Source organism: Stegostoma tigrinum, chromosome 32 (assembly GCF_030684315.1).
Source record: "Stegostoma tigrinum isolate sSteTig4 chromosome 32, sSteTig4.hap1, whole genome shotgun sequence".
NCBI classification, from domain to species: Eukaryota; Metazoa; Chordata; class Chondrichthyes; order Orectolobiformes; family Stegostomatidae; genus Stegostoma; species Stegostoma tigrinum.
Window position 1 is genome coordinate 29,841,564 of NC_081385.1, and position 25,009 is coordinate 29,866,572.

Below are 25,009 nucleotides of genomic sequence, written 5' to 3' on the forward strand. Positions count from 1 at the left end.
ACAATGAGATTTTTAAAAATGACAAAACATCTCATAGTTAACGATCATGATCACAACATAGTAGAGTTTCAAATTCAGTTTGTGTGAGAGCAATTTGGGCCTCAAACCATAAATACAGACAGAGTTATACAAGAAAGAGTTATCTAAAGTGGCCTGGGAAAATAGACTAAGGGGCAAGTCAGTAACATAGCAAGTGGCAGAAATTTAAGAAGCTATTGCATAAAGCTCAGCAAAAAGAAACATCAGAAAGAAGGATTTCATGGGAAGGATGAACCACACTGATTAACAAAGACAGTTGAGGTGCCTACCTAATCAAAAATGATGGTGTACAAAGTGGCAACTCTAGTGGAAGGCCGGAACAGGTAATTGTGCCCTCACACAGGAGGTGAGCTACTTGCTGCAGTATTCCAAGTATTGGACCTGCCCCCATAGCCGCAGTATTTATATCGCCAGTCTAGCTCAGCTTCTGGTCAGTGGTAGCCCTCAGGATGTTGATAGTGAACAATTCAGAGATGCTAATGTCATTGAATGTCAGGGGGTGTTTCCTGTGTTAAATGTTGTCTATGAAGTTTTTGCTGTTGTACGAGTGCGTTGTCATCTCTATTTTATTGTTTGAGGCACTTCTAGCACACACTCTGTGGGTACGCAGTTTGCCTTCCTCAAATGAGTCTAATGAAAATCTAATGAAAACTGGGCTGTAGTGTTAACCTTTTAAAATAATTGCATTTCTAATGTGGCATCAAGTATCATTCTAAGACTCAAATCTCTTACTATTCATTTATGCACTGAAGCGTCAACCTAGATTTTGCAGCCAGTTCTCTAGAGACAGATTTAAATCCACAATCTCCTGATTGAGGGGCAAACATGTTACCAACAGACTCACGGCTGACATGCCATGGAGTGTTACCTGAAAATGAGCTTTCTACACCATTGGAGGCACAGCAACAGGAACTAATGTATCGAGCTATTAGTTGATTGTGTTTGATATCAGCTAGGACCATGTGTGCTTTTAAATAGAAGAGGCTGTAGATGACACAATGATGCATCGTATTTAGTTCTTCCCTGATAATTCGACTTTAAAGTCTCTGCCTGTTTTATCCTGTGCTAGCTAATTCTGGTCAGATTAGCAAATTGGCCAAAGAACCCCTAAATTAGCTGAAGGAAAATATCCGGGCAGACAGAATCAAAAGCAGAAATTGCTGGAAAATATCAGCAGGCCAGACAGCATCCGTGGAGAGATATCACGTTAATGTTTTGGGTCAAGTGACACTTCCTCAGAAGATTGATGAAATGTTAACTCTGATTTCTCGCCAAAGATACTGCCAGACCACCTTTTCCAGCAGTTTCTGTTTTGTAGCTTCTGCATTTCTTTTAGTTTTCATCTTGGCTTCCAGCACTTGTCTTTCATGCAGATACCAGTGCACATGTGTGAGTGACTGAGTGTGAGTGTGTGAGTGTGTGAGTGTGTGAGTGTGTGAGTGTGTGAGTGTGTGAGTGTGTGAGAGAGTGAGAGAGTGAGTGTGTGTGTGCGTGTGTGTGAGAGAGAGAGACTGCGTGATTGACTATATATGTCTGACTATGTGCATGAGAATGTATGAGTGAGTGTACATGTGAGACTGTGTGTGTGTGTGTCTGAGTGTGTGTGTGTGTGTGTCTGAGTGTGTGTGTGTGTGTGTGTGTGTGTGTGTGTGTGTGTAAGATCATGTTTATCTGCGATCACCTTTGAAAATCCACCGGCACCCATTGTTCAGCTTATCCATGAGGGACAGCCACTTTTGCGGGGTGGGTTATTGGTGTGACTCAATAACCAAGTCATAAGGTGAAGGGAGGGGGCCAGTGTTTGAAACTAAATTCGACTATTATTGGAATATTGTGATCAGAGATAATGGGAACTGCAGATGCTGAAGAATCCAAGATAACAAAGTGTGGAGCTGGATGAACACAGCAAGCCAAGCAGCATCTTAGGAGCTCAAAAGCTGATGTTTCGGGCCTAGACCCTTCATCAGAAAAAAAAGCTTTTTTTCTGATGAAGGGTCTAGGCCCGAAACGTCAGCTTTTGAGCTCCTGAGATGCTGCTTGGCCTGCTATGTTCATCCAGCCCCACGCTTTGTTATCTATTATTGGAATATCATATGACAGATACTTTCTTTTCAGCAACTATTATGTTGTGGTGCTTTTAATAGTTTGAATGGACTTCTCCAGGATACATAGATGTGCAATTATGTATTGATATTGCCTACTTAAGAAAACGCCTTCTAATCATTATTTATTTAAATCTATAGGCCACTCTCTAAACCTAATATGTAGTATACTGAACACTACCTGCAGATACATACTTCTGTGAAATGTGAAACAAATCCATTAATTTTGATTGTTTTCAAAAAGAGTTGTGCAGTTTTGAGATTGCAGCTCAGTTCCCACAAAACTTTACAGTTGGCAAAGAGATTTCATCCTTATCTCCTGGATTCACTTGAAACTGAGATCTTCAAACTTCAAGGACAGTGCTTAGTGCCCTGCACTAACTCTATAATTACACAGAGGTAGTAGGAACTGCAGATGCTGGAGAATTTGAGATCACAAGGTGTAGAGCTGGATGAACACAGCAGGCCAAGCAGCATCAGAGGAGCAGGAAAGCTGACGTTTCAGGCCTTAAGGAAAAAAAAATCAAGACCCATTTCTGAAGAAGGGTCTAGGCCTGAAATGTCAGCCTTCCTGCTCCTCTGATGCTGCTTGGCTTGCTGTGTTCATCCAGCTCTACACCTTGTTATCTCCATAATTACACGGCCTGCTCTGCAAGGAATGCACCTTTAAAATGTGAATTCTTTTAACCTAGGAGCTTGTTGTCGAAAACTGCAATTCAGTCAGTCTGCCTCCCTGCTGCTCCTTTGGACCGGTAAACGAACCAATCCTGAGCAACCATCACTGTGTATTCCTGAGGAATAAGGCACCAGCCTGCTCAAGTGGGAAGTTTCAGTCCTGTTCAGATAGCACCAAGAAACAAACTTGATAGAAGTGAAACACTCGAATAAAAACAATGATGGACAATCCCACCTTCATGTCCATCCCCTATCCGGATGGTCTGAAGGTTCTCTACTTCTTCCTTGAAAAGAGACTTAAACAGTACCCATTCACCAACCACCCCCCCCCCTCCCCACCCAAATCACTAAATATGTTTTCCCTTTGAACAACCTTTCCTCCAACTGTCTCACTTTCTCTATGGCAAAGCTGTGGCTACAGGTGCCTGCATGGGTCCCAGCTGTGCCTGACTCTCTGTGGCTATATGGAACATTCCTTATTCCAGTCCTACTCATGACCTTCGTGAACAGCTCTTTTTTTAAATATTCCATCAGTGTGGCTTCCTGCTGTTGCCCAGGACTAGGAAACGTCCTCAGTTTTGCTTCCAGTTTCTAACTTTCTATCACCCTCACCTGGTCCATCTCTTACTTCTCCCTTACCTTTCTTGACTTCACTGTTCCCATTACTGGGAATAAGCTGTCCACCAACGTCCCTACTCATCCAATTTGTAGTTTGAACCTTGGTTACCTTCACTAAATCTCCTCACACTCTACTTCCTGCAAATATTCTGTTCCATTCTCCCAGTTTCTCCATCTCTGCCGCATGTGTCCTGATGATGCTACTTTCCACTGGGGTGCCTTCAACATGACCTCAATTTTCCTCAGTCAGGGGACCCACCCTACCCTCAGCCTTCTGACCTACCCACTGTGCTGGATAGGGTCTTACCTATGTCCAACCCATTTCCTGCACTTCTGCCCTCACTCCCACCCCGTCCTTCAATTGTCCTCATCTTCCACACCATCAGTTTACATATTCAAAGAATTATCCTCCATTGCTTCTGCTACCTCCAGAATGATTCCACCTCTGTCTTACCCACCCCTCCACCTCTAGCATCCTGCAGAAACTGTTCCCTCCTTGACATTATTGTTCCTCTCTTCCATCATGGCTAATACTTCCTAAAAACCTTCTACCTTCTTATGGCACTCTACCAAACAATTACAGAAGGTGTGGCATTTGCCCTTTCACATCCTCACCAACCAAGGCCCAAAACACACCTTCTAGATGAAGCAGGATTTATTTATACCTCTTTCAATTTGTCTGTTGTACTCACTGCTCACAATCTCCTTTACATTGGTGAGATCAAGTACTTTCTGGGTGACTGCTTTAAGGAATATTTCCATTCTTCCTAACCTTCAAGTTGCTTGTTGTTTTAATAAATCACCTCATTCCTGTACTAACATTTCTATCCTGGAACTGAACAGTGTTCCAAAGCATAAAGTAGGCTGGAGGAATTATGGCTCATTTCCCATTTTGGCACACTCTCAAATTTTAAATTTAAATGTTGACCTCGCTCTTTTGTGTACTTTCTTTGTAGTCATAACATTAAATTTTTTGCTCTGTTGTATTACCCTAGTGCACTTTGTGTAGTACGATCTGCCTGTATTGCACACACAACAAAACTTTTAACTGTACCTAGGTACATGTGACAATCATAAAAAAGAAACTTCTGGGCTCAACGTTGAGTTTAACAACTTCAGAGCATGATTTCTGTAACCCGTGTTGATTACAGCTTCCCTTATTTGTGCCTTTTGACTTTGCTGTCAGCAGAGGGGAACTATTTTCACATCTATCATTAACACCCATTTTGCATCTCGATCTCTCCTTTACTGCCATTCACACTCCATATGTCTTTTGCTCTGGGCACCCTCACCATCTGTTCCATTCACTCTTTATCCTCTGTCAACGGTACTAAAATAAAATTCTAGCCCCTTTCATTTCTGAAGAACAGTCATACTGAACTAGAAATACTAACTCTGTTTCTCTCTCCACAGATGCTGCCAGATCTGCTGAGTTTCTCCAGCACTGGCTGTTCAAAATCAATTAACCATGTGATGCTCGATGACATTGCTTACTCTACGCTAACCTCCATTAAGATACTCAAATCTTCTAAGTGAATGGGACTGAATGACCCAACCAAAACATATCTTTTAAATTAATTCCTGGCAACCTATACAACAGAGAGCATAGAATTCTTACTATGTGCCTATAAAAGCAGGCACCTGCTTTTTGGGTATTCTATGATGAATGGCCTCTCTCCTCTGTAGTTAATTTTGTGGTTAGAGATATAGGATAAGGAGACATAAATAACGTTACAAGTCGAATTGGAGACCCACTAGAGATGTAGTGTAAAGGGTTAATAAAATATTAATGCAACCACATAAATAAGATAGTTTTAATTCTTCAGGGCACATGATGTAGCATTTCATAACTATTGGGAGACTGTTGTCATTAGAGACCATGTGTGAAGTGATGTCCTGTACATAATTAGTATTTTCCATTTTGAATAGAAGGTAGTTTGCTGACAGCCATGCCTGCCCTGAATATTTATTTGCAGCACATGTGAACACAGTATTGCCATGACACACTGGAACAACAGAAGAGGATTAATTTTAGTGTCGGACTTCACTGGGAAGAATGAAGTACATTTCTCTGTGTTGGCAATGAGGCTATAATGACCGTTACTTTATAGTTGTAATAACTATGGCTTAATTTCTGTTGATCCATGAAGATAGATTTAAATTAATTACGGCTTTCTGTAGCTGTCTTCCTCTAACACACACATCCATGCCCAGCATTGAAATATAACACTGTGAAGTGTCATCAGATACAATTAAAGGCTCAAGGGAGTAGTTGCAAACCAGTAATCAAATTCTAGGGTTCAGTGGTCATTTGTAACTGTCATCAGAACCCCAAAACATCATTAGTGACCTGAAATTACTTCAAAACATAAGATATTATGTGAGAATTCAAACTGCGAAGTCCAATGGGTAATTTGTATTCTATATGTGACCTGCTTCTTTGTATATGTCTTGAATGTCAATGAAATGCTTGCTGCTGAAACACAATTCAACCGCATCAAGAGATTAACAACTCAACTAGAATTTGTACCACTCCCCAATTTGTAATAAATAACTCGTAATGCAGGACACTTCAACTGTGAAATGTTGTATTGAACCCATGGCAGAGAATATTGGCTGGAGAAGTGAATTGAGTGTGAAGAAATTGGTGAAGAATTTGATATGGAAAACAGTCCTTACAGCATTGGAAGTCAGACACTGAGGGAAGAGGAGGCCATATTTCTGATGGCGAGTGACAAAAGTTTAACCTGGAGAAACACCTTTCAAAGATATTTGTAAGAGCAAAGGCAGAAAGGACATGCTGAAGAATTTTAAGAAAGGAGTTCAAAATCTATGACTGAGTTGATTATGGACTCTATCACTAAAAGTGTACAAAGGGAAGGGGAGATAAATTTGGATTTAATGTTTTCTGTGTTTGGTAATGTAAGCCTGTTTCCTGGTGATGTACATGTTTCTCAATCAGGTAAGCCTGGATGTGGACTCAGAGAAAAGTAAACAAAGCTCCAGATAGAGCTAGAAAGTAGAGCTGTAGCATGCAGTGGACATTTAAAATACTGAGAGTCAAACTTGTTATGCACACAAGAACTGGCCTGTCCTTTGCACATGAAACATTCCATGGACAGAAGTCCCAAATCTCAAGAGTTGGATGTTTGGGATGAGATGTAAGATGGAATGACCGATATCTTAGAATGGCGCAACGACATGGAGAGGATTTTATGCTGAATGCCAAAGATAAGGATGTTCAGTGTAGATCAGCAAGACTAGGGATGTTGGGTGAAATGGACAATATGGGACAGGATATTTGTTGGCAAAAGTTGGGAATGCATTGAGTAAAAGATTAGTTGTTGTCATAATAGAGCAGAAACAGTGAAACCCCAGTCCCAGCACTCATTTCTAAAACATCATAGCCCTAATTTTACAGTATTCTCCCATGACCCTGGTTCAGAATATTTGAATCCAGTGTGGATACTAGCAATGCTTTGCACTTAATAATTTCCCTGCCCCTTTCGAACTATGTTCCTGACAGCAGTCCTCTTTGTTTTATAAATATCACTTTAAAATTCGAAACTACAGCCCCCAATCCTAAACACATGTGGCTTTGCAAAGAACAAAGAATAAATGCTGTGTGAAAAATCTAGGGTGGATGTGTATTCCTGGGTGTCAAGCTCCAGGAGAACAGGCAACGTTTGAAGTGATGCAGCAGCTTTGACATTGAATCTGTTGCTTTTTTCCATCCAGGCTGCACAGAATTGATAATCCTCCTCTCCCTGGTGTATTTCCGGAACTCCCAGGGGAGATATTTGGAGTATATTCTATGGATCTAATTAATTGCTATGCTCGTCTGTTCCTGTAATATATGCTGGTTGGGAGCCATGAGTCGACTTTAGTTCTCTCAATGGTTTTTTGACTGACTGCAGGGTTAGCTGCTACTTTGGGTAATGGACGTATCTTCCATCCATCTGACTGGGAATTTTCATTAATTCAGATCAGTAGAGACCAAATTGAATTACTAAAGGAGGGAAAAATGAGCTGGTGCAATTTGGTGCAGTTTGCAGGCAGGAACTAATGTGTACATAGATCAAGGGTGATGTGGGCCATTACAAGCTTTAATGGAACTGCTTGGGACTGAATAAATACAGGAATTACTTAGTAGATGCTGATTAGGCTGTCTTTAGTCCGATCATGTTGATAGAATGAAATCTTTACTTGTTTTATATTGTAGCTGTGTTGTTCTTAGTGAAGTCTGCCAAAGGCTCTTATCATACAACAGGTTGTTGTACCGTGCCAAGGTAAGACACAGGATAATTGCACTAATGTCTAGCTAATACTGGTGCGATTAGGTGTGTGTACCCCAGTGATTCTGCATGAGGTGTGGGAAGATAAGAACTTTGTAAAGCTTGGCAAGACTGTTAGGCCCAATAAGGCTGTCAGTTCTCCATGCATTGATGCTGTTTGCCTCCTGTCCCTAGGAACGCATTCAGTTGCTGCTTGAATGTGTTTATTCAATCTGCTTCAGTGGTCGCGCCTCTTCGTCTTTCACTACAACTTTGTTCTTCATCACATCACTATCCAAGTGCATTTCTTTCTGTTTATAATTTGGATCCCCTGGCATTGAGAATCTTCACTGTAATGAAGCGTTTACCTGTGTTAGCCGTGGCTGGTGGCAGTTGAATTGATGCAGGTGTACATCTCAAAGAATGGCAGCAGTTGGAATAATCATGAGCTGTGATGTTTTCTTGTGATGGTTTCGATTTAAATCGCCAGCATCCGTTCAGTTAATGAAAACAGTTGCCTTCTCCTGGCTGATGAAGATTTTCTGTCATGGTCTCTTCGCAGTCCTGCGGGATGATTTCCGTCAAACACCCAGTGATGTTGTGGTGGCAGCTGGAGAGCCCGCTGTGATGGAGTGCCTTCCACCCAGAGGGCATCCAGAACCAACTATCTCCTGGAAGAAAAACAACATCCTCATTAACGACAAGGATGAGCGGATCACGGTAAGCTGAGTCTAACAGCACAGACTGCTCGCTGTGATAGGGCATGGACAGGGTATGCTGGTGAACTGCACAGAGACTCGCTTCCTGTCACATGTTAAAGCATGAGGGGCAAACAGTTCTTCACTGAAACAAGTAAAAGACTGTTATTAAACTGAATGAAACTTGTGCAAAGAATTAGAATCATAGAATCCCTACAGTGTGGAAACAGGCCCTTTGGCCCGACAAGTCCACACCAAACCTCAGAGCATCCTACACAGTCACATTCCCCCCCTAACCCACCTAATCCAGGGCAAATTAGTGTGGCCAGTTCACCTAACCTGCACATCTTTGAGACTCTGGGAGGAAACCGGAGCACCCAGAGGAAACCCATACAGACACGGGAAGAACGTGCGACTCCACGCAGCCAGTTGCCCGAGGGTGGAATCAAACCCAGGTCCCTGGCACTGTGAGGTAGCAGTGCTAACCACTGAGCCACTGTGCCATTCACTCGATCCCAGGGGGCAACTGATATTAAAAGATTAGTTCTTCACGTGAACACTTTCTGATATTTATGTTTAACTTACTGTGACTTTTAATATTACTACTTCTTTTTAATTGCCCAATTTAATCTGCATTACCAGAGTAAAATTTCAACAAAATAACATTCCAGACCCTTCAGTATTATATCCCATTGTCCTAATATACCAAACCCCACATACCCTGTCCCCACAGTCAACCACTCTCCAATCTAAAATGCCCTCAGATGGAACAGACCCCAGTGTATCATGCCCCCAGGCTGTAACACATGCTTTGCACACTATGGTCAAGTATACAATGCCCCAATTTACCATGCCCACAAAGTGTACTGCACAGCAATACACCATTGGCCAAAGTAGACCACATCCCGTATACTCTGTTCCCACACTGTAACACACACCATATACCCTATCCCTATGGCGTGAGACATCCCATAAAACTCTTTCCCCACAGCGTACCATGTTCCAATAGACCATTTGTCATTTCAATGTGCCACACTGTAATGTATTCTCCCCCTCCAGTGTACTGCACTTCAGTATAATCTGTTCCTCAACCTACTACGAACCAATTTTCCCTGCCAGACAAATGAACCATTTGCGGTTTTAACTGTAGGTGTCTGGTGGTGTGATTTGATGATGTTTTCTCTTCTAGATCCGTGGAGGAAAGCTGATGATCTCAAACACAAGGAAGACTGATGCTGGTATGTACGTCTGTGTGGCAACCAACATGGTGGGCGAAAGGGACAGTGAGCCTGCAGATTTGGTCGTATTTGGTAAGTAGACGTTTTGTGAATCTAGTTTTGATTTGCCTTCCGTCTGTGAGGCAGAAACCGTCATGCCAATAATCTGCCTGTAAGCCTCAGTTGACCCTGCTTACTCTCCCACTTCCACTTGCCCTCCTCAATTTTTTCCTTGTTCCCTGGAAGACTTGACCATCTGATCCCAAAGGCGCCAGTCACCTCATGGATGCTTATCCAAATTTACAATTTTATTGTCTGCTCAGCCATTGAGATTATTATACTGATTGTAGATTACAACTGTTTGCAGTCCAGGTTCCTGACAACAATGATATTTCCACAACTGCAGCCCATCTAGTGTTGTTTTGCCCGTATGTCTCAGTTGTACACTGGACATACCATCAACATCCAGGAAGCCACCACTGACTAGAAACTGAACTGGACCAGCCATACAAATACTATAGGTGTAAGAGCAGGTCAGGGGCTTGGAATCCTGCAGTGATTAACTCAATACTTACCTTCCAAAAGGCTGGCCACCATCTACAAGACAAATCAGGAGTGTAATGGAATACTCTCCACTTGTCTGGATGGGTGCAGTTCTAACAATGTACAAAAACCCTGACACCATCCAGGATAAAGCAGCTACTCTTGCCCAAGATCTGAATGCAGAGTACCTCAACTCAGAAATGGTTACTATCAGAGGTTCAATGCCTTCAGGTAAGGAGGTTGATGGGACTTTGGGTGTGGGGACATGGCAGAATAGTGTATCTGTAGCAAAAACATCAGACAGATGCCCAGTGAATCAAGCTATTCAGTTCCTTGTTTGGTATGAAAGTAAACTCCCTTGATCCAGGCTCGATTCCAAGGGTGGGTGACCTCATTTGGGAAACTAACAGGACACTGAATTATTCTTCCTTTTATATAAACTCGGAGCAGAATCAGACCACTCAGCCAGTCTGCTGTGCAACATAATCACGGGTGATGTGTTTGTGTTTGGAATTGCACTTTCCCATCTCCCCAACAACCCTCGTTCCATTGCCTAAAAATAGTCTACCCAGAGATAGCAGGAACTGAAGAAGGGTCTAGGTCCGAAACATCAGCCTTCCTGCTCGCCTGATGCTGCTTGGCCTGCTGTGTTCATCCAGCTCTGCACCTTGTTACCTCAAATAATCTACCCATCTCAGTCTTTAAAATGACTGCACTTCCTCCAACTTCTGAGGCAGAGAGTTGCACAACCCTTTGAGAGAAAAAAAATTCCTCATCTCTTTCAAGAAAGAGTGACCCCTAATTTTAATACAGTGCCCCTTGGTTCACTGAAAATTAAGCCGAAGGTAGAATTTTGTGCCTTTTCTTCCCTCTCTGCCTTATAATAGAACATAAGCTCGTACAACCTAATCAGACAAACGCTGCTGTAAGAAACAAAGTGAGTCAGAAAAGGATCATCTTTGTCAATGTGAGAACTGCTCCTGATCAGTCAGCATGTACTTGTTTTACAGGGAGTGATGGTTCGGCAATCTCTACCTCTCCCAATAGCTGGAGGAGGGCTGCAAGGGCTAACAAGAGGAAGCTTGGTCATTCAGTCTAATGGTGACCCTGTAGGTGCTTGATATCTATATGTCTGAGAATCAGAGTGACCATTTCAGATGCTGAACTCTGTGAATCTAATGGCTGGAACTTGATGGTTTTATTATGCAGTTCAATGCATCCCTGGTATTACTGTTGAATCGAACTCAGCTCTCTGGCATATTTTTTGTTCCCTTCTGGGTGGATTAGGAGTCAATCGCTGGATTCTGAATCATAGAATCCCTACAGTGTGCAGAGCAGGCCATTTGGCCCGTCGAGTCCACTGCGATCTTCCAAAGAGCATCCCACCCATACCTAACCCGCTGATCCATCCCTGTAACCCTGCATTTCCCATGCTTAACCCACCTAAGCCTGCTCATCCTTGGACAGTATGGGCAACTTAGCATGGCCAATCCACCTAACCTACACATGTTTGGACTGTGGGAGGAAACCCATGCAGACCAGAGGAAAATGTGCAAATTTCACATAGACGGTAACCCAAGAGTAAAATCGAATCTGGGTCCCTGGCACTGTGAGGCAACAGTGCTAGCCACTGTGCCACCCCTGAAGATCAACATGAGGAGTGTGGAAATGTTGCTTTCAGTTGCTTGTGGAACACAGAGCAACAGTCCACAGAGACAGTAACTGACTAGAGTGACAGTCCGAGATTGAAGTTCTGAGGAATTGTATCTATTTGGGGCAGAGTTTTGCCTTTTGCATTGTGATATCAGATTAAATGATGTTTGGACGGTCCTCATTCCTAGTAGGAAATAATCACTTAGCAGTGATTTTCATCAAATTGGCCACTTCATAGCAAGTTGATTGTCAGATCTGGAGAAACAACAGGAATTTCTCGAACAGGGGAACAGTAGTCTGTAGTTCAGGGAAAAGAGAGAGAGAGAGGACGGACCTCCATCTTTCAAAATTCAAATTTAAAAATTGCTAAATGAGCTGGACCCGTGTAGAAGGAGAACCTTCCAAAGGACATTCTGTGGCTGGTGACTAGGCATTTATGGTGGACCTCAAAGCCTGACTGAAGCTCTGATTTAATCCAATGCCTACCCTACATCTGTGAGTGGAGGCAACCTCCAGAGAGCCGGTCTAGTTTCTGATGCTTCAGTGGGCATGCCTACCTGCCTCTGCCCAAAAAAAAGCCCAGTGCAGGACATGCTGGCAAAGGAGCATACCAGCAGATATTGCCCAATAGTCTCCGTACCGGTCTCCAATGTACTGGTTAAAAATCCAGCCCCTGAGGATTTTGCACAGGCATCATGATTGTGTTGTTAAAAGATTCTTGCAACAAGCCCTAAAGGTCCACATTCTAAAACTGTGCTGTGTGTTGGTTGACCCCTGTGCATCTGTTGCCCTTTTGTGTGCACTCTGTGGTGCTTGCTTACACCATTCTTCCCTTACTAATCCTACAGAGCGGCCCACCTTCATCAAGCGTCCAATAAATCAAGTGGTCCTGGCAGATGACACGGTGGATTTTCACTGCGAGGTGCATGGGGACCCGGTTCCAACAACGCGTTGGCGCAAGGAAGAGGGAGAGCTGCCACGTGGAAGGTAGGGGAACCCAAGTATTATTGTACCTTGTATCATTATGTCCACAGTCAAAGGATTGTTCAGTCCTTAAGGAATTGAAGTTGCTGCTAATTGCTGTATAAAGCCAGGTTTGATCATGATGATGTCATACATTCTCTTCATTCGGATGCGCAGAGTGGAAACCATTCCATCACCCCATTATCCTTAAAGCCTGAATGTGGCTCAGCTGGTTTCATTGGTAAATACTGGAGCAAAAAGAGTTGGATTCCATCTCTACCCAGTGTTGGCCACCTCACCCCCAGGGGAAAGGTTGTGACAATTACCTCAGTTTGTTATGGAGGCAGACCAAAAGCAAGTCAATAAAGATTCCCTGTCTTTGACCACTATGCAGTGACCTCCTTGCTGGAGTACAGATGTTCAATTCAGGATCTGCCCTTGTTACAATGCCACCTACACCCATGTCCATTGATCGAGCTAAATGCCTGAAGAATGCTCAAGAGGTGCTGGCATGTGGGTGTCAGTATCCCAACTTAATCGGGCATATTTGAAACCAGAACTAGAGGAGGCAAAAGAACTGGGGAAAGTGAGAAATAATGGAATAATTTAGACTTCCAATATCATTCGTTTCTCTCAAGTATGTAATCAGCTGCATCATTCAGTGGAAATAGATGGCTGGAAGAGCTGTAAAATGGGGCACCAGTTCAACAAGGTCTATTTTATACTGTCACACAAACTCAAAATTGGCCCCGTGAAGGGCGGCATGAGAGATGGGGAAATGATGTTTTCAGGTGCTTGTGCATCACATAAAAATGGGAAATTTTGCAGTTCATTTCATTTTGCACCAAGCTGTCCGGGAAGCAACTAAGAAATTCCTTCCTGTCTCCTGCAGGTTTGAGATTCAGGCTGACAACAGCCTACGGCTGGCACGGGTTGACAGTGAGGATGAAGGAACATACACCTGTATTGCAGAAAACAGTGTGGGTAAAGTTGAGTTCTCAGGCACTCTGACTGTACACGGTAAGGAGCTCTCAAATTGATATTTTTGAACTGAACGCTGGCGCATTCAGAGAATGTGCTTCCTTAGTGAAATACTCTGCATATCAAGTGTGATGTTCTCGTCACAAGAGTGTGTTTGATGGAGTGAGTCAATGAGCTGACCTTCCCAGCAGATAGCAGTATTGAGGAGAAAAGCATTCTGAAAACACAAAACGTATTTGATGTAGCTTTGACTCGAAAGTGCCAACTCGGTGAATGTCAAGTGATGTTTCTGTGTCTGGAGAGTTTGTCTCTTGATCTATGAGCCTCGGCAATGAGTGTCAAGCTACTGGATTGACCATTTAAAGGCCATATCAGTGGAGTCTAATCTTTGCAGCCAAATTTTCCGAGGGCCAGCAGAAATCTCCAGGAACTTCAGTCACCTCTGGGCAAGGCAGCAGGAAACACCGACATCCTCCTCTTGCTTAGTCCTCACTGGAGATTGTGCTGGATTGGACATTCCATTAAGCTTGATTGTTAAAAAGAAATCATCCTTCCTAATTGTATTTTTGAATAAAGGTAGAATGCTGAGTATCTTCCAAAAGTTACAAAAATTGAATATTGCTCTCTGTGCTCCATGAGATTAGCTGAATTTATCAGGGCTAGGTAGATTTGAAAGTGGCTTTGTCTCAAATGATTGTTGCTGTAAATAGAAAAGCTTTTCTGGTGCATGGCAGGAGTCTGCATCTCTCTAAATGGTTTGGTTTGATTCAACTGTCAGGTCAGAACTAAACGAAACATCCCTTCCAGGTTAATGGCCTTCTGTGAGGAAGCAATGTCTGAGAGTTCCATCTCATTCATTTTCATCTGCTGGAGAGCAGAATTCAGCACCCACTCCAATCAAACCTTAAAATTACCACTGAACCTTTTTGTGCTAAAGTGTGCAATTGTCAGGGATAAAGGGATGCCCCAGTGGTTTTATCTCTACTGACTGACTGTCACTCACTCACCAGCAGTGCACCACCTATTTGCTCACTCCTGAAGCGAATATCGGAGACAAAAAAGACAGGGAAATTCTAAACTGTGAAGCCAAGTGTTCATTTATATTACCCTCCTTGGTTTGGCCATTTGAACAAGATTGCTTTTTAAAATTAATTTTTCAGATGTAGACATCTGTTAGAAGGCTGGTATATATTAGCCATCCGAGGACTTTGGTGAGCTGCATTCTCTGAAATTATTATAGCCTCCCATGATGAAGGTCCTCCTCCACTGCCATTCAGTACCAGGTTATGATTATTGACCAAAAAGGAGCGGTGATATATGCCCCTCAATTCAGAATGGTGTCGATTTTAAGGGGAACTAGAGGTGATGATGTTCCCTTGTCCTTCCACGTAGTTGAGCTCAAGGTTTTGGGAGGCTTTTATTTGAGCATGAGGGTGAGATGAAGCTTGATTCCTATTTAACTGGGAATAATGTTGATATTTTAATTATTCTCAAAATGCCCATAGACTTAAGGCATGATAGTGTCGGAGTCATGGAACTAGAATTATAATTATGAGGTTGCAGCTACAAATTCTACCACAATAAGTTATGAAATTGAACTTGATGACTCCAATCCTTTGTATGTAATATCAGAAATGAATGAATGCTCATTGACTTGTTAAAAGTTTTTCAAGGAAGAAAAACCTCCATCTCGACATAAATCCATAATCACATATGACGCCAACTGAAGTGGCCTTTCAAAGCTCATCTGCAGATGTGATCATGTCCTGAAAATCAAGAGAAATGAAATAAGATTACCTTGTGATGTAGTCAGTCAGTATATTTCCCTGTGTGTATGGCAGGTCAAAATGTCTAGTCCCAATAAAGAGTACTATATTGATGTTAGGATCAGTAAGCTGAGGTGGGTATTGACTAAATGTAGTACCTGCTCCTGGTTTACAAATGTTTGTTTTTTGTTTTGATGTTCTGTTATGAGTGTACCAACTGGTAGCCTGGATTAGGTGAAAGGAAATGTATAGACTGGCCAACAGTCAAAATGAAGCTCATTATATTATAACTCGCCCTGTGATGCTTGTATGGCTCAAACTTAATAAAAGCAGAAACAATCTGGCAGAAAGTGATCCCTGAATGCAAGATTGCTATAAACTGCTGACAAAACTAGCCTATTAATAAAATGGTTAGAACAGGCCAAGAACACATACAGGCAATTGGTAATTCAATGTGAAGATCATGATTTTAAAAAAATAAGCTGCTTTAAGTGTGGCTATATCAAAGTTCAAATCAATAGATTTCCTTGAGTATTTATTTATTGATAAATGGAATAACAATAACCAGTATTGATAAAACACCTTGAGCTTAGTAAAATGTCCTAAAACACTCCCCAGGAGTGATTGCAGGTAAAATGTGGCACTGCGCCAAAGGAGGAGACAGTCCATCAGCGAAACGAAGAGATGGAGTCTGTCACAGGAGCTCCAATCAGTGATTGAAGTTTCCTTCATGGCTGGGTCCAGAATGCCATTACTATGTCTATGTTTACCCCCTGTGCCTAGTTGCTGTAAAAGACGATTGCTTGCACACCTGAGGTCGTGTGCTAAGCTACTTCAAAGGACAAAGTGTTACTCAGAATAGAGTCGCATGTGGGTCAGGTTACATGGCAGGCTCTGAAAGGACACTGGTGTACCAGCTGAGCTGTTAAGACAATCATTTTTGAGACAGTTGTCAGTGTTTTGGAACACTTATTCATATAATTCACAAAATTCTCACTGAGTCCAATTCTCCAACTCACTGATCTAACTCCATCAATACCATAATACTATCCCCATTGAATGCAGCTCAGACCACAGCACCTTGGAGGTGTGCTGATTCCAAGGGGCTTAAAGTAGGTGACACGCCTTAGACTAACTGATTTACCTAGACATAAATTGCTGAACTAGCAGAAAGCCAAGCTTATATAAGTTACCGCATCACTGCTCACGCAAGTGCTCAGAAGAGAAGCTAATCAGCCAGGGCAAATGAGCACAGAGAATGCTGGATAAACTCAGCAGGTCTAGCAGCTGAGAGGGAAATAATGTGGTATGACTCATCTTCACAAATAATCAGTGTCCTTTGCTCCTAATGATTGACCTATAACCGTTGGTAGAAGGTGCTCACGAGCAAACTTCAAGCTGAGCTATAATGCCCACCCACTGTTGAATAGTTATCAGCTCCAGTCTACAGTTGAAAGAAATGGGACTATCTTGGTGGCCATAAGTATAATGCTTTTACCACTATGAAAGAGTTATAGAAACTATGAATAATCAACCACCAAGGCTTCCAAATGGTTAGCTTAACAGATGAACAAACCAGATCATTTAATCACAGACTGTCTGTAAAAACAGAAAACAAGGATGATTTGCCCCTGAGCAAATCAAACCTCCAATAGTTCGTGACCCCTTCTCTTGAAATGGCCTTCTTTAAAATGTCCTTGAGCTTCAGCAAAGGTCTTTGAATTTTATGTCTAAAGGACCTGGTATTCACTGTGCCAGCAGATGCTTTAGCTGACAAATTCTGAAAGACGTGGGTGGTTCAGTCAAACCATGTTCTTCCCCTATAAACTGTCAACAATAAGGTGTTACCTAACCTCCACAGGGCATAGCAATTGCTAGGTTCAATTCTTAGCAAGTAGAAGACTAGCACATAATGTCACTACAAACCAGGGCCAAGCCAGTCAGAGGACTTCTCTGTTGATTACTAGCCTCTATCATCCATCCGGGTGAGGAACAGGTAAGGTTCAGCTTTTTGGCTTTGGCTTAAAATCCTGGAGCTCCCTCCTTCAACAGCCCCGTAGAGGTACCTACACCAAATGGACAACAGCGGCTCAAAAAGGCAGCTCGCCATCACCTTCTCAGGAGTAGCCAGAGATGGACAATAGATGCTGGGCCAGCAAGTAATGCCCATAGTCCAAATAAAGAAGAGCCCTGTAAGATTTGGCCTCTCGCCTCACTGACTGACTGAGCTCATGCTTGGAACTAGTGAAACCACACCCCAGCAAGAAGGAATGACTTTGTGCAAGAAGGGTTCAAGGTGAGACCAACAAATCGAAATCTAAAAGTTTCCCTTCTTCCAAGTGGGTGTGGGCCAACAGAAGTCAAACACCATCTCATATCTGAAGCTTCCTGTTTCATGCTACACACACACACACACACACACACACACACACACACACACACACACACACACACACACACACACACACACACACGGCAATTTTTTTATCATTACCCCACACTTATGACGTTACAAAAACATAAATTTTCTAAATTATTATTTTAAGCAGCGAGTTATGAATAGAATGTGTCACAGGCAGCAATGAGGATGTGATAAATGTCTTCAAGCGATGAGGCTGACTCAATTACTCATGAATGCGGAGACACAAGTGAATTAAATGCAGTCTGATATGAGGAGATATTCATCACATCTCACTGCTGCCCTGACAAATCCTTTCTGTGCTTGTGAAAGAAAATGATGACACATTTTAATGCACTGGGAATGTGGCAGTGAGTAGTTGAAAAGTGATGGCAATTAAATCCTAACGATGACTTTGCATTTCGCTTCATGCTCAATACCTGGGTCAAGTGATTTGATGCAGCATTTTCAGTTATCACACTTAAGTGATCGGCTGATAAATTGTGGAAAAAGTCCTGGAAGCAGTAATTTGAGTCGATCTATTTGGAATGAATTGACGTGCTAACTATTCACTTGCTACGGCAAATCGCTTGTCTCTTATCAATAGCTAAATTTAACGTTTCTTGCTGTTCTCCATGTTTAAACCAACATTAATGCTGTCATTTGTGTATGAGTTCATTCATGAATTTTCCTTAACATCTCATGTATGCTTTTTATTTTTTTCTTTGTTTCAGTTGGTCCATTCAGTAAGTATCCATTTCACCTCATTTACTTACTGGTGCATGCTGGGTTAGGTGGAGGTGACGAACGAATGGCTTTAATCAGAGACATGTCCTAATCTTTAGACTGAACCTTCATCCATTAAAACAGCAATTGGGGTGAAGGGCCCATGCACCAGGCCTGTACTGAACAGAACGTTCAATTCTCTGGACGATATTCCATTTTCTCATAATCTAATCTACACACTGAGACCAAGCGATGATTTCTGTTACCTGGAAACAACCATTAATTCATCACGTGTCACTTGATGATGTCATGGTGTCTGTTAGCGTGCTTGGAAATGTGTGAAGATCTGACATGTTAACATTGGTGCCTTTCTAGTGGAGGCCAATTATAAAAAGAAGTGTTTATAATCAGATAACAAGGTGTAGAGCTGGATGAATACAGCAGGCCAAGCAGCATCGGAGGGGCAGGAAGGCCGACGTTTCGGGCCTAGACCGCTCTTAAGATTTTTTCTGAGAAGGGTCTAGGCCCAAAATGTCAGCTTTCCTGCTCCTCTGATGCTGCTTCGTCTGCTGCGTTCATCCAGCTCTACACCTGGTTGTCTTAGATTGTCCAGCATCTACAGTTCCTGCTATCTCTGTTTACAATGAGAGATTGGATGTGAAATTCCAAATTTTTAATACACCTCAGCCAGCAAGATGGCGTATGACATCATCATCTGTGGACAGAAACCTGTATAAGAGCTCCCAGACAGTGGTTAATACATGACTGATCAACAGTGACATGAAAATTTGAATTAATGTTAATTTGGGAAATGAAGTAACAACAAGATGTGGTTTGTGTTGAAGTGCTACTGTGCATTGTGTAGAAACAGTTGATATCCCCAGCAATATTCTTCAAGATGATGTAGTTGAAGAAAACAATATTTTCCTTCGGGGTTACAATGGATCTCTGGCTGTTGTTTTATGGCCCTTGTTTTTTGTTTGGGATGCTGCAGAATTGAAGCTGATACTGCAGCAGATGCTGCCATATGCAGGCTTAATAGGGCAGGATTCAGTTCAGATGTGGTATCCTCCCAACAGCTCCTTGTGGTCCAAGAATGTTTGGCTTGCACTTTTTAATTTCAGACATGATGAATAGACCTTTGGGAGGGACTGCAGCACAGTTAGTGGCTAGGGAATTATAACACAGCCAGTACCTTCGGATGAGAGAAAATTAGGAGGGGGAGGGAAATGAGGAATGGGTCACTCCAGTCCTGCCAAAAAGATCAACTGGGGTATTTCATCAGTAGATTATTAGTTTGCACAGAAGAACACTCAAATCTATCTTAAATCACAGACGTCTTACTGCTGGTACAGATGAAGCATATTTCTGAATTGTAATGTCAACCAAGCATGCTCAGAACATCATTGGAATAGTCCCTCTTGGAATCAGTCTGGAATAGATGCAAAAATAAACTAGCATGTTATCAGTCTAGCATCTAAAGTCAGGCAGGAAATGTACTCCACTGAGGAAAAGGGATTAAACATTTAAAGTTTTGAAAAAAAAGTCACTTAGAGGGGAATCAAATAAGAAAAGACCCTGGCAACACAGAACAGCCTGTTTGAGAGGAAGAAATCTGATGGTGAATAGATCAAGCGTACAATAGATAAAAGCTTGAAAGTGCTGGAAAACTGAAACAAAATGAAAAATGACATAAGTACACACTGGTGCTATCAAGAGTATGTAAAGGAGACAGGTTTAATGTTTTGGGTATAATTCTTTGTCAGGAATCTTTCTTTATCTTCACAGATCATGACAGACATCCTGGTGTGTTTTCAGCACCTTCTATCTTTGTTTCAAAACTGTAACAGTTAACCCCACAATATGTCTTCTTCTTACAATCAATATTAGGTTTTCAGCAACATTTTATGACCACTTTTGACCCGACAGATCAGTGTCAACTCTGTGTTCACAGCATCAAATTAATGCCTCTGACTTTATCAGGCTTTTTGGTACAATGTTGAACTCCAGACTGGTGGGGGACACAGTTCAAAACTAGTCACAACTCACTTTTGGCATTCTGATTGAGGAGTCATTGATCCCTACCTTTCCCCAACCAAAGAGCAGGAGGAGAGAAACTTACCTGAAAGCTATGTTTTCATTCTCCTTTTGAATAAATGCTCACAATGATAAAGGTGCAGGGCTGTGAGGAAGAAGCAGGTGAGTAGAACCAAAGACCTGACACAGACATAATGGACTGAATGGCTTCCTTTTGTGCAGTTAAGATTCCGTGGTTCAGAAATTTTGTAGGAGCAAGAATTTTTTTTAAACTTTGAAAAGGCCTTGCCATTTTCACTGTGCAGGATGGTTGAATAGGAATTAGGTGGTAACCTTGATTGCAAAGAATTGTGGCAGAGATGGCTTTTGTGTGCCCTGGTTTGGCTAGTGTTTTCACAATGCAACAGAATTAATGCTGCATTTGACGGTCTTGGGTCTGGTGCAACCACATCTCTTACAGCGCTCATTAGCTCCAATACCACAGCATTAAACTGTGGACTGGCAGGGAACGTGAAACTTCTCATCACTGTAAATGGTCTTTCTTATATTTACTATTGACAATCTGAGATTAACATTAAAATTTACTTTCTTGAAAGCAGCAGTGCAAAATTCTGGAAGGATCCACAATCAGGCTTTTCCTGAATGAACTGAGGCAGGATATCACTAAGGAAATTTAAGTTCATCCAGTTTGCTAATACTTCAATTGAAAGCACGGATTTTGGTTTCCATATTTCCTTTTCAGGGATTCTATTTCAGCTCCCTTTTCCCATTTTGTCTGAAGTGCTTCAGTCTTTCAGTGTTTGATGCATCCAAAAATGGAGGGTGCGTCTGATCTTACTCATTCCCAACTGAGGAAAGAAAGAACAAACTTGCATTTACGTAATAGTTCAGAATTTCCCAAAATACCTCACAGTGAGGCAACTGCTTCCAAAACCATGTAGTAATGGGAGGATGATAGAAGCCAATCTGTGCAACCAGCAATGAAATAAATAACGAAATAATTGGTTATTAGTGATATTAAGTTAAGGACTAGTGTTGACCAGGATCCTTCAACACTGTTTTTTGGAGAATGCCATACAGGATCCATAATATTTACCTGAAAGAGGAAAGAGAGCCTGGTGCAGTATATTACCATAAAAACATCATATTTATAGTGCAGTACTCCCTCAGTACTTTACTGAAGTTTCCGAATAGTTACATGCTTAAGTCTGTGTAGCGAGGCTAGAACCTAGAACATTCCATTGTGTTACCATTAATTCAAGGCTGATAGCTTTAGGTTTTCCTGAGAATGTAGTAGTGGTGAGTCTTTTTCTGTGTTTGAAAGCACTGCACAGTGACTTGCTCCATTGCTACAGAGGAGATTAAGAGGAATTGAAGGTGGCTATGGAGTTCAGAACAATGAAGTTGGGCTTTTGTGACAAATTAGCAAGCATCATGGTCCTTTTTATCCCATCCCTACCCACAGCATACCCAAAGTTAAAGGAACTGGAGAGGGCCATTCAGCCTCTTTTCTGTAATTTGATGAAATCATGGCTGATCTGCAACTTGCCTTCTTTGATCCTCCATAGCATGAATGCTTTCATAGCTTTGACTAACAAACATCTAGCATTCTCTAATTTCAAATTCACATTTGGCCAAACAACAATTTTCACTTCTGAAAGAGAGTTTCAAACTTCTGCCACCCTTTTGTGTGTAGAAGTGTTTCCTAATTTCATCTGTGGAAGGCCTGGCTCTGATTTTTATATTGAGTGCTTTCCAATCAATCCCAGCCAAAGATTCGCCAGTCAGTCGAAATCATTTCTCTCCATTGACCCTGTCAGACCCTCCTAATAAGGTAACAACTTCATTTGAATCATCCAACACTCGAGCAAGTGTGACCATATGTTTATTAACTTCACATTCTGACAACCTGCTATAGTAGAACTGGAACTCCTGACCATTGGTTTGGGCATCCAGTACTAAACACATTTCGGAGATGCACTTGAGATGCGGAAACATTGTTTTCCCCTTGTTAGATGTGAAAGGATTGTTTCCCTTTCAGAAGAGCCTAAGATCAGAGAGCATAATCTCAGAGTAAGGGATATCTTTTTCTTCTCCTCAGAAAGTAGTGAGGATAAGTCAATAAGCATATTCAAGTCTGAGATAAGACAGATGCCTAATTAGTAAGGGCATCGAGGGTTGTGGGAAAAAGGCAGGAAAATGGCATGGGAGATTATCGGATTAGCCATGACAATATGAATGGTAGAGTAGACTTGATGGGCTGAATGGCCTGCTTATGCTCCGACATTTTATGCTCACTCCAAACTATGAGGATGCTTTCCCTTAGACGTTGACTTTACTTGGGAAGATGTTGTGCTTTAGAAACACAGAATATAGGAACAGGCGTAGGCCATTCAGTCTTTTTGAGCTTTCTACGTCATTCAGTAGGACCGTGACTGATCATCCAACTCAATCACCTATTCCTGCTTTCTCCCATACCTTTTTAATCATCTTAGCCATGAACTATATCTAGCTCCTTCTTGAAAACATTCAATATTTTGAACTCAACCACTTTCTGCAGCAGAGAATTCCACAGGGTCATCGCTCTCTGAGTGAAGACATTTCTCCTTATCTCAATCCTAAATGGCCTACTCTGTATCCTTAGACATGACCGCTAACTCTCTGGTCATTGGAAATATCCTTGTTGCATCTATCCTGCCCAGTCCTGTTAGAAATTTATGGGTTTCTATGAGATCCCCATCTCCTTGTTCGAAACTCCAGGTAATACTAACTGATCCAGTCTCTCTTCATAGTCAGTCCTGCCTGGAATAAGTCTGGCCTCCGCTAGCTTTAACTACAGACAAAATGAGAGCAGCTCAGGGCACCAAGCAGTGTGTGAGGTTCAGGAAATTCATACATTGTTGAACCTCTTGTCCCCTCGGCTGTGTCCTTCAGGTTCATAACAGATCTGTGACCACAACGTGTGTATGGAACTGAAAAAAAATAAAATGAACAAACGTTTGAAAGGAAAAATAAGATTAAACAGCTTTATTGGTAAACCGTGAAATCCTGACCTTTCAAAGCTCATTTCACTGCTCAAGGTCTGTGAGAGCATTTATCCTCAAAGATTCAATCTGATCTGACAACACTGTCTGAATTCAAAGGCCACAACTCCTCGTGTCACCTAATTTCCTGCGCACCACGTTCTAATCTCCCTTATCTTACTGTAACTATCTTTGGCCAGAAATTGGAAGATTTTTTTGATGTTAATTCGAGGCTGTTCTTGTTTGTTATTTTTCTTGTATCTTTGAAGTGGCAAAAGAAGGGAGCAAGACAAACTGGAATATTGATGACAAGGAACTGAGACCTCCTATGATTAAATGCTAGCATTTAATCAGATAGGGACAGGTTCTTAACACATTGTGTTGAGATGTGAGAGGCAAGTCAGAAAGTGTTAATGTCATTAACCAAGGACCCTGGCCCCTCTTAGCAAAATTATTATTTTAAAATGTGCTTAGTGCTCTGTTTTATAGATATTTTGTTCAGAGATGTTATTGCACACCTCTGGAGTAGTGGAATTTGAATGCAGGCCTTCTGGTCTAGAGGTAGGAATGTTGCTGCTGTATCAGAAAAGCCCCTTTTACATATCAGCTAAATGCTTTGTTTCATATCAATGGAAGGCCCTTAGCATTAAAGAGTATGTGCATCTTCCTGACTTTGCCTTCCTGCATGTAGACAGTCACCAGTGAAGGTAAATTCACCAAATTTCAAGAGGGCCATTGGGCTTCTTTCTCATAGAAAGGGACAACGGGTAGCATGCATTTAACCTGAGGGTGACCGCACTTCAAAGGGGAGTGAAGACAAGGCCTTCATGGGGACCTTGGCCGAGTGACCATGCCCATTGCCACAGTGACCAGCACTGTTAAGTTCAGAGCTTTCTTTCTTATTCATTAACGGGATGAGGACATTGCTGGCTGAGCCAGTGTTTACTGTCTATCTCTAATTTTCCATCTGAATTCCCTGGAGTTTAGAAGTTCAGAGTCAACCATATTACTGTGGGTCTGAAGTCACATGTACGCCAGACCAGGTAAGGATGGCAGTTTCCTTCCCTAAAGGGCATTAGTGAACCAGATGGGCTTTTCCTCTGACAATCAACAATGGATTCATTGCCATCATTCCATTCTTAATTCCAGATATTTTATTGAATTCAAATTCCACCATCTGCCATGGTGGGATTTTAACCTGGCTCCCCAGAATGTTATCTGCGTCTCTGAATTAACAATCCAGCAATAATACCACAAGGCCATCACCTCCCCCCCCCCACCGCCCCCCCCCCCCCC

The 25,009-nt window shown here is 42.0% G+C and overlaps 1 protein-coding gene across 4 annotated transcripts in view; it reads left to right on the plus strand.

The window, feature by feature from the left end:
• robo3 (roundabout, axon guidance receptor, homolog 3 (Drosophila)) overlaps positions 1-25,009 on the plus strand; it is a 515,549-nt gene that overhangs the window by 345,426 nt on the left and 145,114 nt on the right. For all 4 annotated transcript variants that reach the window (XM_059639127.1, XM_059639125.1, XM_048562049.2 and 1 more), the window contains 4 exons: positions 8,271-8,428; positions 9,596-9,716; positions 12,668-12,806; positions 13,675-13,802. In XM_059639127.1, coding sequence (XP_059495110.1) covers positions 8,271-8,428; positions 9,596-9,716; positions 12,668-12,806; positions 13,675-13,802 — 546 coding nt within the window. The remainder of the gene's footprint in view (positions 1-8,270; positions 8,429-9,595; positions 9,717-12,667; positions 12,807-13,674; positions 13,803-25,009) is intronic.